Source organism: Labeo rohita, unplaced genomic scaffold, assembly GCF_022985175.1.
Source record: "Labeo rohita strain BAU-BD-2019 unplaced genomic scaffold, IGBB_LRoh.1.0 scaffold_186, whole genome shotgun sequence".
NCBI lineage: Eukaryota > Metazoa > Chordata > Actinopteri > Cypriniformes > Cyprinidae > Labeo > Labeo rohita.
The window spans coordinates 104,304-121,545 of NW_026128066.1; the positions used below are offsets into that span (position 1 = coordinate 104,304).

The window sequence follows — 17,242 nt, forward strand, 5'->3', positions numbered from 1 at the left end:
ACGCTCAGCCCGACCTATATATAGTGGGTGGCTCTGCCCCTATGTTGAGCGCTCGAGTGTCATTGGCCGGTAAATTTTACCGGTGCAATGCAATCAAGCTTCAGTATTCGGAGGAAGGGGATAACCCCAAGTGTTGGCTCGCTGCATCAAACATCCATTTCCCACAAAAACAATCAGAAATTCCGCTCTGCTTACCTTATCCATCGCTTCTTCCGATCCAGTCACTGCTCTGAGTGATATCACTTTACATCTCGAAAGCATTTAGAGTGATCTGATTCTTAAGCGGTATTTCTAAATGTATAATCTTATTGCATAACTTAAATAACAAATAATGAGCATGTAATAGCTCAGTGTCCTGCGCTCCTATTCTACAGCGTACGGTGATGATAGTAACGTCTCCACTCACTGCATCATAGATCAAGCTCCCTTTGGTTGGGTTACTGTTGTTTTTCAAATTATGTTTTTAATTTTGAATCATCATTGCGGGCAAACCTGATCCCGGAAGTCTCAGCTTTAGTCAAATAGCATGCCACCTTTATATTGTAAATAGGCTTTAAAAGTGTGATTATTATGCCTTATATTTTGTGTTTTGTGAAGTTATAATCTATATCTATAATCTATAATATAATGTTTTGTGAAGTTATAATCTAAAACTTTGCACAAATCGAGGGTTTACCATTTACATTAATGTACATGGCACTTTTTATAAACTGTTTGATCTCCAACTAAATCAAATTTACTTGGTGCATTATTTATCCAGACTATCCATTATCATGTTTTTTTCAGATCTCCATCAACTAAAGTAGTAATCCCCTTTTTCACGCCATGAAAATGAAGCCCTTCAATATGTTATCAAATCCGAGTAGGATACAGTTTCAGTTATCAGTATGGTTCTTTAAACTGTGCATTGTGAACACAAATGGCTGCAAGCTTACTTAATATAGTTCAATTCAGCAGGTCATCAGATGCTTCTGTTCAAAGTGATTATTCTTCATGGCTGCTTCTCCTGGCAGATTTCTACAAAGTACGTTGACAACATACATTTTAGTGTAAAGCCCACAGCAAGATATTTAACAATTTTATTAAACCACTGTAAGAATATTTGCATGTGGATGTAGTATCAGCGCTACCACATTTCTCATGTCAGGCACTCTCCTACAGAAGCGATTTAGTTTGTTAGCCCCTCACCTGCCTTATATAAACGTTTTCTCTACTTGTATCACAAACTACTCGCAGTTGATTGCTGAGCTTGCTCTGTCTCGTAAGCACTTTTTGGGGGGTGGTTGAACTCCGCACTCAGGCCGAGGCTCGGGTTCGAGCCTTTACCATTGCCCATCAGGACTGGATGGGCAGGCAAACTCGTGAAATGAAGTTTCAAACGTAGGTTCGGGAGGAGCCTAATCATTCAGTTCTGTTAATCATCATTACGAGCCTATATAAGCAGCTCTCATTGTACTGTCCCAGCCTCAGTTCTTCCGGCATCCCTCCACCTCCCCTTCTCCTCCTCTATTTCTGTTATTGTCCAACTAGGTAATATCGCAATGGGGGGTTGAACTCTGCACTCAAGCTGAGCCTTGGGTTTGAGCCTCCATTAAAGACAGCAAGCCAAGTTTGTTTACCATTGCCCATCAAGACTGGATGGGCAGGTGAACTTGTGAATTTCTTTATTTAATGTGCAATTTTTTTCTATAAGTGCTGCATTCAAAGTGGGTTTCTTAAGTAGTTGGGCGATGCAAGACTATTTAAACGCTGACGGAAAAATACAAGTGTGAAGAGATGTGTTGATGAGTGTGAGAGCAGGTATAACTGTAGAAGAAATAGCTAGAAGGAGATGCGATGGAATAGGATGAAGTGGACAAGTTATAGGATAAAAGGAAAGGGTAAGTTTGGAGTCTCCAAGGATAACTAGAGAAGTATCATCTTCAAGGAAGTTTGAGTGTAACACATCTAACACATCTAACTCATCCAAGAAGGTACCTAGTGGAACAGGGGGTTGAAAAACAATTACAAAATTGGTTTTAAGAGGGTGGGTAATGGTAACGGAATGTGAAACAAGTTGTAGTAAAGAGAATTAATAAAAAGCAATACTTATGTCCCTTGTCTGAGTCCTTGCTCAGTGGAGTCACGCATGTAGAGTCGCTGTCTTTATACTTTTTGGTCTTCACACGAGTGCTGCTGCGACCACTACCATGGTAAACTAACATCTTTCATACCCATCTGACAAACTGTAATTAAACTCAGCTAAACAAGCTTTAATTTCTATCACACTGACAAGATACGTGATATAGCACGAGACCAAACCTGACTTCAGCATGTCTCAACACAGTAAACAAAACAAGCAATGACAACTGCGTTAAAAACTAATGAGAAAACAGATGAATACACTTACAAGCTGCTTTTAACTTTTGCTGATTGACTGCTAAGTATGTCTTTACACAGTTTAAGTCTTTTTGTTGGCACTTGAACACACTTTACTGTTTAACACAACAAAGGGCCAAGCAAAGAATGAAACTGACCAAGGTATGTGTGGCGGGACGAGCAAACGTCAGACACAGTGGACGTGACGCCAGGCCTTGGAGAGGCTTTTATTGAACATAAATTGTCCAAAATGGGGGAAAATAAAGTGTCCAAAATAAATAGGGGATCTAGTGTCCTCGTCGTGCTGGGGGTTCTGTGAAGGAGGGGCAGTGTTTGAGAAGGAAGGGTCCAGGTAAGGGCCGGAGTCTGGCAGCCACACACGCTCCCCTCTGAGGTCCGCAGCACAGGGGGCAGCAGCTTCATCTAGTAGCTTCATCCACCTTGGCCAACGGCACTTCCTGGAGATTAAACAGCCCGGCCTCCTGGCTCGCACCCATCTCACGGGTGCGGTTCACATTCAGACCGTGGGTCCAGCAGATCGTCACTTCAGCGACGCTCGATCCCCCTCAACGCTCCCTTCCTGGACCCACGAGGACAACAGCATGCATGCGCAGGGCAAACACCAGTCTCCCAGGGAGAGGAGCGCTCCACATTTCAACAGCGGCAGTGATGAGGCTTCATTTACATCAGGTGTGCCTCATCAAACGCTGCCAGACCTCCTCTCCCACACGCCCACTCCTGTCGGGAGCCTGGTGAAGGCCAGTGATTAAATGTGTCAAAACAGATCCTTAACTTGTTCAGTGCTGAACTGGCGAGCAATTCCCCATTGAAATTCTTCTAATTATGTTGCTTTCTCTTGCATTTGTCTTCTGTGGATGACCAGCCTTCTTGGGGGACTAAAAAAACAAATCTGAGTTTTATTCAGAGTTATTCTTCAAAATAACTGCAGAGATTTTAACATTGTATAAATGATATTAAAAAAGATATATAAAACAGTGTCCTACTGTGAGATCCACAAAGAGCAGAAAACAGGAAAGGGTCCTTAAAGTTAAATATGACCACGATAGTGCTTGATTTATAAAAAAAAAATCCTGACAGAGTTGACGCGAATATCAAGTCACAGCTTTGTTTTTGTTTTTTTGTTTTTTTCTGTTTGCATTGCTTATGTTACAAATCTCTGCCTTTCAATTTAAATGTGTATATATATATATATATATATATATATATTTTTTTTTTTTTTTTTTTTTTTTTATTTGTTGGATTTTTAACACGTTGTTTGGCAATTTTATTTTGTGACCTCAACATAAAGAGGGCTTTTTGTGTGTAGGACGTGTTTTGTCCCTTATCTCGGGACTCTGTTACATGTAATTGTATACAAATCCTTTGTTAATTTTAACCTTTAATTTTATAATCATGTACCAGCGGTTCCCTATAGTTTACAGTATTCATTGAGAGATTTTTTCTTGAGAAAAATAAATGTACTGTACATGATATATCGCAATCAAATCACAACTTATGAATAGAAATCGAATTGTGTTCAACGTTTGTGTCAATTCGCATCCCTAAAAAAAAAAACACAATACCAGTCGCTGTAGCAGTTGGCCTTTTGTTGAAAACCTGGAAAAGATTGATCTGTTCACTTGGCTCGTTTAAAATTCATTTTTAAAAGCTGAAGATTTTCTTGTTTTATTAGTTAGAATAAACTTTTTTTATTAGTTAAAATAATCTATTAAAGCCTACTAATTAACCAGTGAATAATATGTGATTCCAATTAATCTTTGATAGCCAATTAATCATTCTAACTATGTTTGGATAAATTGATTATCAAAATAATCACTTGTTACAGCCTTACACTTGAGTTTGCTGTATGGCCCCAGGACACAAAGTGTTGTTAATCTGGTTCTGTCTGCAGGTGGTGTGCAGGATAGTTCTTGTCTTTTAGCATTTTTCTTTCAGTTTTAATTTTGAAGGTGTATGTGTTGAAATGCCGTCAAGTTCAGGTAAGAATCAAATTAGATACAAATATTTGCAGCAAAGTTTCCTCAATGATTTCTGGAGTATTTTTGAAATATTAGCCAGCAGTCTTTCTTTGTTTAGTTTATTAAATTATATTTCATTAAGTTCTTACATTTATGTTTAAAGGTTACATTGAACACCAGGAAGAAACTAATGACCTACATAAAGGGTACTTTTCACATATAATTTTTCAGTACACATTAAATTTATCTATGTGTACTGCTTTATTCTTTCACTTTTCTCAAAATAATCATTCACTTTGACAAAATATTATGGGAGATTTTCTGCTCTCAGGTATTGTGCTAGTTGTGTGGACATTTCCTGGCATTGTTTTGTGTGTTGCTGATGGCCTTTTGTATAAGAGATAATATGTGAGGCTTTTAATTTTTATCTAAATTCCTTTATCTTGTGTTAGCAGACAGTTTATTCATTTTTCACATTTCAGTCTTTTTTATGTAGGATGTAGATTAGGGGTGCAAGTTCCAACCTGTTCAACACATCGACCTATAGTTTTCAAATAAGCCTGAAGAACTTGGTTAGCTGGATCAGGTGTGTTTAATTCACCCTTTAACTGTCACCCCCCATTTTTTTTTAAATAGGCATGAAAGTGCACTATCCAAACTTAAATTGTTGTAATTCATGAACACTTTGGAATACAGATCTAAGGTTGGTCTGTTTTTAAAGAAGACAAAGAAGTAAAAAAAAAAAAAAAAAAAAAAAAAAAATTAATAAGTTATAGAAGTTTAAATTTATTAAAAAGAAAATGCACTGTACCATTTTTATTGAATTTTATATAAAATACATATTTTAGATAACAGGTTTTTGAATTGAAGCCTTATGTCTAAATAAGTTATGTTCCAAATTAGAAGTTGACAATGAAAAAAATAAGGTTCCTGTGAAAGTTTGTTTAGGGCGTTATACCACAAACAGCCACCGGGTGCCATACAAACTCTATGGAATTTTTTAAAATGCATCACAAAAAATTTAGACAATCACAAAAGTCTAAATTTCTCTGTCAATTTTACTTTTATCACAAAATAAAATGAAATCCTGAGACCTTTCCAATGACATGTTTTTTCTAAAGATGAGGAAAATCAGCAGTTAAATTGGTTTTGATCTGTGTATCATCAGCACACTGTACTGTACTCAATTATATCCAATTAGTAATTGCAAACATTGTCACAGCTTTTCCAGTGTTGTTGTTATTAATTTATAATTGCTAAACCACTTGTTCTCTCTCTGTCTCACGCTGTATGTATGTGTGTGCGTGATTTTCTTTTCTATAGCAGTAGCAGATCTATAGAAATTGGATTGTCCCAAAAGTAAGTACGTTAAATCCCTAGCAGTGATATTCAAATGTGTCAACCTGAAACATTTTTGTGTTCCCTTTCATGCAATGGGTAAATCTCTGAAATGACATAAAAGATCTTTAAATAATATTGTTATTGCAAAATATGCAGTGTTGTTACAGTTAAAGTTTGGGAGTTATTCACAAAAGACTTCTGTATACTGTAAAACAGGTCTTGTCACTTCCAGTTGAAGTGTTTTGTATGAGCTCTGTTAAATATGGAGCTGTTTTACTCAGTTGTTAACACTTTCTTTGACAAGTGAATGCGATGAGACCTGTTTTCTGTCTTGGTCAGGTGACGCTTGACATATACCTCCATTAGTTCACCCAATAACCAAAAAGTTTATAACACTTCATTACTACTTTTTTTTTTTTTTTTTTTTTTTGGTGTCACACTGAGGTCTTGACATTAATACCCTCCAACCTGTCAAATGTCCACCTGCTCACTGCTCTGATGTGATGTTTATAAAAAAAACAAAAAAACAAAAACAGGAGTAATGGGACAGGTGCAGAACACAAATTGCAAGTTTAGGTTACCATACTTGGCCTATACATTACATTTAAAAAGATCAGTCCCCTGAAAACTAAATGTTCCCTTTCAATTGGGACAGTTATTTCCGGGCATAAATCATTTGTCCAACCTGCCATGAGTGAACTTGCGCTCATTTCTAGTCTCTCTATGGCATGGGCCATAATCTTCGGAAGTTCTTCATATATGAGGCAGGCTGGCTGGGAAAGCTCACCAGCCTCTAAGCCCTCCTCAGCCACATCCTGCTTTTCTTTCAGCACAATCTGTTGGATTAGATGACGCAAGTGATAGCGCACCCTGATCCAGCAACTCGCTCGAGACAGATCCATACCTTTTAAAACTCTTCACCCATCTCAACTTGCAACCCCCACAATCTCATTTTCCACCTTGCATCAGCACTCACAGGTCCTGAGCCATGGAGTGCAGATGAGGAAAGGGACAAACGTACAGCAGTTAGCACATTCCTTCCCTTCAATGACTGAATGTGCATTCTCCTCCTCCAAGTACATAATGTACAAGTCATGTGTGTCCTCAGGCATACTTCAGAAACCAGAAACCAAGATTTGTTCCTCGTTAAGAAAAAAAGAAGGACTAAGAGACAAAATTTTTCATGACAACATGCAGTGCTAGATTTCATCGAAGCTGAACCAAACAAATCCAATTGTATTTACTAAGTTGTTTACCAGCTTCAGCAAAGCAATAAAACCTTTTTAACGTATGGCTCAAAAAGCCAAATTACAATTTCACATTACCAAAAACCTGTTCTTTCTCTCTCTCTCTCTCTCTCTCTCTGGTGATTTTGCACTTGGAACATAGACCTCAAACTCTACAGTGATCTAGCTGGGAATCAGCATGCTGGTTCAACATGTTGGTTGTTTTTGTGCAATAACAATCATCATCAAAATGCCTTTTTACCTTCAAAATCGGTCACAATGTGGAGTTCTTTAAAGGTTTGGGGGACATTATCTGGAGAACCTTAACAGAGCATTCAGAATGTTCTTGGGATGTTTAGGGGACCATATTTTAATTGGAAATCTGACGTTCCCAAAACGTTCCCAAAACGTTCTCAAAACGTCCACGCTGGTGTCAAGGATGTCACCTAGTAACGTTCCCAGGATGTTCTGAGACAATCATGCTGTGGAGTTCTTTAAAGGGTAGTTCTCTGTGGAATTCAAAACAAGTTTTATTTTTCTCCCAGAATATCAGAGATGCTGTGTTTCAAGAGTTCGCGCTTACATATAATTAGCCGGAGTATAATAATGCATATTTGGCGTGCTGTCCGGGGATGGGCTCCGAGCTCGGGAATGGCCCGAACCCAGAGAACCCACCTAGGTGTAGTGAGAACTCTGAGTGAGGTGATGGGGTGGTGGAGGAATGCTGAGAAACAGTCAAATGGATAGAGGCAAGTCAGCTGTATTTAAATTTGTAGCATTGATTAGCTTGAGTGAGCTCCCCTTTGCGATAACTAGGCCAGGTATCTGATGCACTCCTCCCGAACCTTGTTAATAAAACATCATTTCATAGAAAGAAGGTGGATACTGATCTTGACAGATCTTGGTCACATTCCAAGTCTTCTGAACCTATATGATAAAAAGATAAAGTTGGAGGAATTATTGAAATGATTGAGAAAAAATATTGGATGGCGAAACACCTAAAATCCTAATCACCACCCCTAACACATACACTAAGCATAGCATCCAGCCTTCTTGATCCATATAATATATATTCCAATGCAGTATTTTAAGGCTAATTAGCATACTACATCCATGCAATTCCTAATACAGATGAATAAATCCTCCAATAAAAACTCCATCAAGTTTACTGACAGTTGTAGCCTAATGGTTAGAGAGATAGACTTGTAATCTGAAGGTTGTGGGTTCAAGTGTCAGTGCTGACAGGAAATGTGGGTGGGTATGTGTATGCATTCGGATGGCATAAATGCAGAGCACAGAGTATGGGTCACATTTCTTTTTCAGTTTTCACTTACTGTACTGGTTACTGTACTGAATCAGTGTTAGCGGCTCTCTGGTGGTCACAGAGCTCTATGTAGCTGCCATTCTTTTTTTTTTTTTTTTTGTGAACGAAAAAGGGTGGTGTCCAAGTAATGATTATCCCAAGAGTAAATCAGTAAACATTGTGCGTATGTAAGAGAGAGCTCAGGGTAAACCTTATGTTGTGAGGACCCAATGTCCCCACAAGGACAGAATAACATTGACCTGATTTGGACCTTTTTTTGGTCTTCATGAGGAAAACTGCTTATAAATCATTTTATTGGAAAAAATGCCAGTACTTTTAGTGAGGGTTGTGTTTAGAGGTAGGGTTGGGGCAAAGGGATAGAAATTACAGTTTGCATGATAGAAAAACCAATATGTCTTTGGAATGTCCCCTTAACATGAAGACCCAACATGTGTGTTTGTGCTCTTTTTCAGTGAGTAATTTGAGGATTGTTCTGTTAGGAAAGAATCAATCAGAAAACAGCCAATTGGGAAACAATATTTTGGATACAACAGCATTTTACAGTGAAGCTCCATCTTATTTGCAGCAGCACAGTGTGAGAATCAGTGGAGAGGTGGAGGAGAGACACATTACAGTCACCAACACTCACCTGCTCCAGCCACATCTCTCACAGCAACAGTTAATACAGGGAGTGAAAGAGTGTGTGTCTCTGTCTGCTCCAGGACCTCATGTGATTGTACTCATACTGCAGTATAAAGACTTTAGTGAGAATGACAAACAGACAGTGAAATATGTGCTGAACTGCTTCAGTTACCAGGCCATTAAACACACTATAGTGGTGACTAGTGATGAAGAGCCACGTGGATACATATTTACTTCTAGGAATAATGCTGTTCATGATTTAATAAAGGAGTGTGGAGGACGACATCTTCAGTTTGATACAGGAAACCCAGGATGGCGATCAGAGTTGTTCAGAAAGACAGAGGAGATACTCAAGAAAGAACATGGAGAATTTGTTATTGGTAACATGTATGAGGATGGAGGTAATGGATCATCAGTGGATGAAGATCCGAGCAGATCTGGTGGTTCAGTCAGAGGAGACAACGAAGAGGAGGATTCTTATCTCAAAGAGAGCACAAAAACAGAACATGATGGAGGAGGTTTGTCAAAGACCTTTTTTCTGGATAATACCTCTAAGAATGTGATCATAAATTACTCTTTTGTCGATTAACAGTTACAGTGAAAGCAGAAATTGAAGCATATGGTTTATAAAGATGGTGTTTGTTTCTCCACAGAGACACTGTTGAAGGCACCAATGGAAAAACTGTGGAACTCATTACATACGTGGTTTCGGTCACAAGGTAATGATCAGAAAATCTGCATGGATTTTTCAGATATAAATAACATCACATGCCGGGATTTAAAAAAAAAAAAAAAATCCCTTACCAGAAAGAAGTACACTTTATTTTATTAAGTATACTTATGTAAAGCTGTATATGTTTTGTATACTTTATGTAGTAAGTATACAAATATCAGTGTATTAGTAGTATACTTCTAAGAGTACTATTTCAATACTCCTTGGGACTAAATTGGCCCTCTTTCTAGTATATAAAAGTATACTTTTCAGTATACTTTACATATAAAAGTAGTAAACTGTGAGTACACAACTAGTTTGCATCTATGTTTTTAGTTTGTACTGCAACTGTACTAAAAGTGAACTTATAGGTATACTGATAGTTTACTAATTAAATACTTGTAGCATTTTTAGTACACTTTTAAGTGTAGTATCAGAAAACTATTAGTTTAGTAGTTTTATACTGCAAGTATACTCATACGTTTTCGTTAAGTGAACTTTACATCATCATCATGAAGACAATATTAACATTTATACATAGTCTCTGATGACATGTTAATTTACAATGTTAATTTGAAATTCAATATATTGTTTTTAATTTTTATTTGATCTACCTTTAGATTCAAGAGATAGAGAAGATGATCTGAGGATTGTGCTGCTGGGTAAAACTGGAGTTGGGAAAAGTTCCACTGGAAACACCATCTTAGGAAGAGAAGCTTTTATATCAGACATTTCTGAAAAATCTGTTACTAAAGTGTGTCAGAAAAATACAGTTGAAATCAACAGCAGACACATTACTGTGATCGACACTCCAGGACTGTTCGATACTGATCTGACTAATGAGGCGATCCAGAGAGAAATCGGCAGCTGCATCTCCATGATTCTGCCTGGACCACATGTGTTCTTCATTGTGATCAATTTGGGACAACGATTCACTCAAGAAGAGAAAACATCAGTGAAGATCATCCAAGAGACGTTTGGTGAAAACTCTTTAAAGTACACCATGGTGCTCTTCACCAGAGGAGATGATCTAAATGGCAAAACCATAGAACAGTATTTGGGAAACCCTGGATCTGCTTTGAATCAGCTGATTGAATTGTGTGGAAACAGATTCCATGTGTTCAATAATAAAGACACTGGAGACCAAACACAGGTGACTGATCTACTGCAGAAGATAGACAACATGGTGAAAGCAAACGGAGGGAGTTACTACTCATGTAAGATGTTCAGAGAGATGGAAAGACAAAAACAAGAAAAACAAAAAAAGATACTGATGGAGAAAGTGGAGCAAGTGTTCAGAGAAAGAGAAGAACTGATGAACAAACATGAAAAAGAGAAAAAGAAGATGAAGATGAAGATTGAGGAAGAAAGACAGAATCATGAGAAAGAGAGAAAGAGAAAAGAACATGAATTTACTGAGAGAGAAGAACAATATAAAAGAGACATTAAAGAAAGAGAGGATCAAGAGAGGAAGATACGAGAAGAGCTGAAGAGAGAAAAAGAGGAGATGAAGCGAGAACGAGAGGAATGGGAGAAACAGAAACAACAGGAACGACAAAGAAGAGAAGAAGAGGAGGAGAAATGGAGAAAGAAAGTACAGGAAAAGTGGGATGAATATAATCAGATACTTACAAAAGAGAGAAAGAGAATGGAAAGAGAGAAAGAAGATCTCCAATCCAAACATGAAGAAGAGAAAAAGCGAATTAAGACAATGATGGATGAAGAAAGACAGACTCATGATAAAGATAGAAAGAGAAGAGAAGAGGAATTTAGGGAGAGAGAAGAACAATATAAAACTGAGATGAAAAGAGATCGAGAGGAATGGGAGAGACAGAAACAAGAAGCAAGACAAAGAAGAGATGAAGAGGAGGACAGAAGAAGAAAGATAGAACAGGAAACATGGGATGAATATTATCAGAAACTTAAACAAGAGCGAGAAAGAAGACAGAGAGAGAGAGAAGATCTTCAGTTCAAACACCAAGAAGAGAGAGATAGAATGATGATGATGATGGAGGAAGAAAGACAGAATCATGAGAAACAGAAAAAGAAAAGAGAAGATGAATATATAGAAAGAGAAGAACAATATAAAAGAGACATTATAGACATAGAAGAACAAGAGAGAAAGATAAGAGAAGAGCTGAAAAGAGAACAAGAAGAATGGGATAATCAGAAACAACAGGAAAGTCAAAGAGAAGAAGAGGAAGAAAGACATATATTTAATGAACTTAACACAGAAACTTCTGAGGGTCAGTACACAAACAGCAACTCAAAACAACCAGTCAAATTAGTTAGCAAAGAATCAAATATTTGGGTTTATACAATGGTCTGTCTAAATACTTAATTCTGAATGAATGGTAGGTATGCAATAAAACCGTCTACTGCACAATTTTATATTAATGCACTGCTTTTACTGACACACACACACAAACACAGAGCGAGATCGGAGGTCTCACTGCACACTCACAGAAACATTAAGGAGCACAGAAGCTTGTTGTCAACTCTGCCTTGCAACTTTAATTAATAAAATAGCCTGTATATTGGATCACTACATGATGTTTGATAACAAAGTTCAGGAGGAGCATGATCAGATAATTAACTAATTTGGCACAGGTGCAACTCATCTAGGTAATCATCCAAACTAGCACAAGTCATATATATGCACACAGCCGATTTACCTCCGTCATTCGACTGTTTGTCGGCATCCCCCCTCCACCCCAACTCCTCACTCTTAATCTATCCTCATCCTATACTTGGGATGGGGGGAGTTCTCTGGGTTCAGGTCATATTCCGGGCTCGGAGCCCTCCCCCAGGGCAGCACGCCAAAATATGCTTATTGTTTACTCAACCAGATTAGATGTAAGGGTGAACTCGTGAAATTATATTTCTCACCGGGTTGCGGGTTCGAGTCCCAGGTCTGGCAGGGTGGGGAGTGAAAAACCAGCACTCTCTGCACTCTCAATACCATGACTGAGGTGAGTCCCTTGAGCAAGGCACCAAACCCTGATAGCAATATGGCAGCAATAGCAATAAATTAAATGCAGAGCACAAATTCTGAGTATGGGTCACCATACTTGGCCACACATCACATCCTTTCCTTCCTTTCCTTTCCTTTCCTTTCCTTTCCTTTCCTTTCCTTTCCTTTCCATTTGATTGATCCAAGCATCCAGCTCTACTGGTTCCACCCAGCTACAAGACTCCTTCATCGCAGTTTGTCCTGCTCAGCTCCACGTCTCCACTGCCACCGCTGGTCCCACCCAGCTAGTATACCCGAATACCCAAGTATTCTTTGCCTGTGCTTTTCATACCCAGCTACAAGTCACCTTTGTCACAGCTGGTCATGCTCAGCTACAGCTGTCTTTGTTGGTGCTCATCCCACCCAGCTCCAAATCTCCTTCGTTGCTGTTGATCCTGCCAGGCTTTAAACATCCTTCTTCTGCCAAAGGCATCCTTATATCCACTGTCACCCTTCAGCCTCATCTGCTCCCCAGATTCCATCTCAGCCCTACACTGCAAAAAATGCTTTTCTTAGTTAGATTAGTCTTGTTCCCAGCCAAAATATCTAAAAATTCTTAAATCAAGAAGGATTTTCTAGACAAACAAAAATGACTGTCTTGTTTTCAGAAAAAAAAAAAAAAAAAATTCAAAATTGAGTGAGTTTTTGCTTGAAACAAGCAAAATAATCTTATTTCAAGCAAAGTAAGATTATTTTGCTTACCCCATTGGTAGATTATTTTGCTTGTTTCAAGCAAAAACTCACTTAATTTTGACTTTTTTTTTTTTTTTTCTGAAAACAAGAAATCATTTTTGTTTGTCTAGAAAATCCTTGATTTTTAGAATTTTTGTATATTTTGGCTGGAAACAAGACAAAAAATCTAAGTAAGAAAAGCATTTTTTGCAGTGTATGACCCATCAGCTCCACCTTGGCTCAACGCTTTCTCGGCTCCACCATGGACACCATGGCCATCACTCAGGTTCTGCTGGTCTCTGGCTCCACCTTGATCCATCATCGCTCTGGCTCTGCCTCTTCTTCTGACTTCCAGCTGCACCTCAACCCTCCACCCCTCTGGTTCTGCCAGGTTCCTCATTCCTCAGGATTTATAACTTGTTCTTCTGTGAGAAACAGAGAGGAGAGCTTATAATGTTTAGATCAGTGCAGTGAGATTTTGTACATGGCAGGGGCGGATCTACCGGGGTGGCATGGGGTAGCAACTGCCACCCTAGGTAAAAGCTGTGCCACCCCACCTGCGACCCCAGAATTATGACAGAATAAAATATAAATGTAAGCAGTGTTTCATGTGCTATTTTTTAGCCGCAGCGATGACAGCGTAAAGCGAAATAATGGCAAAAAAACAGGTCTTTCAATAAATTGTGCACAATGGTTGTACGCGCACGCAGCGCACCAAGTGTAGTCGGCTTCATTAACAAATGACTCTTATGAACCGGTTCTTTTTGAGTCAAAACCACAAAGCGTGGCCCACTTCACTAATGAATTGTCATACATTTGTTAGTGAATCAGATAATTACTGCTTCTCGGCTAACTCAGAAGTCCTCTGAGAAATCTAATCATGTCTGGATATGTCTGAGATTCATCGTGTAATTTTTTGATCCGATTCTCTGACCGCTCACTCCACTTTAATCGTGGATATAGGCCTTTTGGCCGCATCCGACAAAACAATAGCATGAAATCAATAAGAAGATGATGATCACGGAAACTAATAGCAGAGTTAGGTAGCATCTGGTCGTATTGCAGTTGTAACGGTGTGAGTGAGACGAGAGGCGAGCGGATCCATCTGCAAGCTTTTATTAATAGGACGAGACAAAAACATGGTCGAACAGGCAGGGTCAAACAGTAGCAAACAGGTATGTCAAAGGCAAGACGTAGGGATTAATCCGAGAAACGAGCAAGAGTCCAGTAGGCAGGCGGCGAGATAGTCAAGACAAGAAGGCCAGACGAGAAAGCTAAACACAGGGAACTTCAGCGCACTGAATGACGGGGAATGTAGTCCGGGGTGTGGTGCAACAGTCTGAGTGTAGTGACAGGGTGAGAGCGACATCTGGTGGTGAACGGACCGCAGATCACCAACCAGATTCGTGACAGCAGTTTTCTTGATTTTTAGCTGGCTCAAATTCCCAAACAATTCATTCAGTTCTCAAAACACAGACACATTTCTCAAAAGGTTTAACAATGAGTAAGTTAAACATTAAGTAGCAATGTGTAGCCTATTGCATTTTTGCAGAACTGAGAAATGACTATACCCAGAAATATAGTCTTATATAATGTCAGGAGACCAAGAAACTGTTATAGTACTGTATACTGTAATGAAATTTAGCCAAATGTGCAGAGGATGCTGAATTTACTTTTTTAATTTAATATGTTACTGTATTGTATTGTGGTGCATACCAAGTTCATATACAGTTCTTTGGTATTTGAACTTTTCTAGTGCGTTTTTTTATCTGCTGCAAGATTACTTTACAGTAGTAAAATGAAAATAATTTTTCCCCAATAGTTCCCCATTAAATCATTGACATTAACATCTTAAACTTGCACTGAACATGATTTATACCATCTAAGTAGTAACTGAATAGAATCGCATGTCTTCTTTAGTGCTACAAGCTCAGAAACATTTATAACCTGTTGAAGTTTTCTTATATTGTTTATTGACTTGGTGGCATGATGGATATTGAAATGTTATTTATTTTTCATTTTTTTTAAACAGTATAGATGATTAGGCTACTTAATGGTAATGTGATATTTGTGAACACAGTTGTGTATGTCAGACTATAAATCCCCAAAAACTACGCATAGGGGCTTGCTTTGGTGTTGCCACCCCTCATAGACTCCAAGCCACCCCTTTGCCACCCTACAAATTATTTTCTAGGTCCACCCCTGGTGCATGGGCATTCAGGCACCATACACAAACAATTTTTGCATGGTTAATAAATGCATATGATGTCTTCTGAGAGATGCCACATTGTTTAGAGAAAAAAACATTGTGGGTTTTGTGCTGGCAATAAATACAAGCTGTACATTTACAGTCTATAGGGTAATGGGGTAACGGCAAGCAATTACATAGCAAATTAAAAATCACAATGATCTGACTGACTTTAATGAAACCCATACATTTTTATCTGCAAGGTTCTTGTGTGTGGCTGTCTTTCTCCGAGAGGCAAAAAAGCCTTTCTGTCATTTGGTCAGGTTTCACACTTATTTATATTCATTTATTTATTTATTTATTTATTATTATGTGTTTGGATTTACAGTAACTGCTGTATTGTAATGGTACAAAGACACTGTTTCTCACAAATAGAGTAACAAACTGTAGTAGTAGCAGAACTAATGAGATGGACTGTTTGCATTTTTTAAATAGTTTATAATTTAGATTTGAGTTCAACATTCGTTACTCTGGGTCAAATGTATCCAATTGTTGTTAATCTCTAATCTCTATTATTGTCATTTTCAGATGATGAAGATTCATCATCAGATTCAGGATGTTTGAGAATCTTGCTGTTTGGGAGAACAGGAAGTGGAAAGTCGGCCACAGGAAACACTATCCTCGGAAACGATGGGTTCCACGATGAATCCAGTTCTCAGATAGTTACCACTGTTTGTCAGAAGGAAGTTTGTGAAGTTGATGGCCAATCAGTAGCTGTTATTGATACTCCAGGACTCTTTGACACAACACTAAAAAAAGAACAAGTGCAGGAAGAAATAATGAACTGTATTTCACTGTCAGCACCTGGACCACATGCGATCATCATTGTGCTGAGTGTGGGAAAAATTACTCCAGAGGAGAAAGACACTTTAGACATGATCAAGATGATCTTTGGTCCAAAAGCAGCAGATTTCTGCATTGTTCTCTTCACTAGAGGAGATGAACTGAAAAAACAAACAATTAACCAATATTTAGAGAGAAGTAAAGATGATGAACTTAAGAAACTGATCAGTGACTGTGGAAACAGATTCCTGGCTTTTAGCAACACAGAAACACAAGATCAGACTCAAGTTACTCAGCTGGTAGATATGATAGAAGAAATGAATCAGGGCCGACATTTTACCAATGAAATGTTTGAGGAGGCAGCGATCTCTATTGAACAGATAGAGAACACACAGGAATTGATAAATGAGAATGAAAGACAAAATCAGACTCAAGTTAAAGAATTAAAAGCCAAATATGACATGACATTTGAAAGAATGAAAAAGAGACTAGAGGAAAAAAAACCAAAGGACAGTTGAGGAAAAAGAGAGGCTGAAGAAGAAGTTCAGAGAACAAGAGGAAACACTCAGAAGAGAGTTTAAGGAGAAAGAAAAATCAGAGCAGGAGAAACGAGAGACAGAGGATCAGAAACGATCAGAAGAGGAGAAAAAGCAAAGAGCTGAATATGATCAAAGAATAGAGGAGATGAAGAGAGAGATTGAAGATCAGAAAAAACAGTATGAAGGAGAGCTAAAAGAAATAGAAGAAGAAGAAGATAGAACAAGAGATGAAAAATATAAACAAGATCAAGAAAAAATGAAACATGATCATGAGCAGATCATGACAAAGCTAAGAGAAAAACAGGAAGAGGAAGTAAAAAAGCGAGCTTTAGGGGAACAAATGAGAAAAAAACAAAAAGAGAAAGAGAGAGAAGAAAGAAAGCAAAAAATAAAAGAGACTGGAAATGACAAAGAGACTCAAAAGGA

General features: G+C 38.2%; 1 protein-coding gene across 1 annotated transcript; it reads left to right on the forward strand.

The window, feature by feature from the left end:
- Positions 1–4,336: 4,336 nt before the first annotated feature.
- Positions 4,337–16,894, forward strand: LOC127159028 (uncharacterized). The gene is made up of 7 exons (XM_051101973.1): positions 4,337–4,358; positions 4,501–4,543; positions 5,664–5,696; positions 8,681–9,367; positions 9,503–9,568; positions 10,182–11,807; positions 16,023–16,894. Coding segments are annotated over exons 3-7 (3,153 nt in total). The 5' UTR covers positions 4,337–4,358; positions 4,501–4,543; positions 5,664–5,695; the 3' UTR covers positions 16,796–16,894.
- The last annotated feature ends 348 nt before the right edge of the window (positions 16,895–17,242 follow it).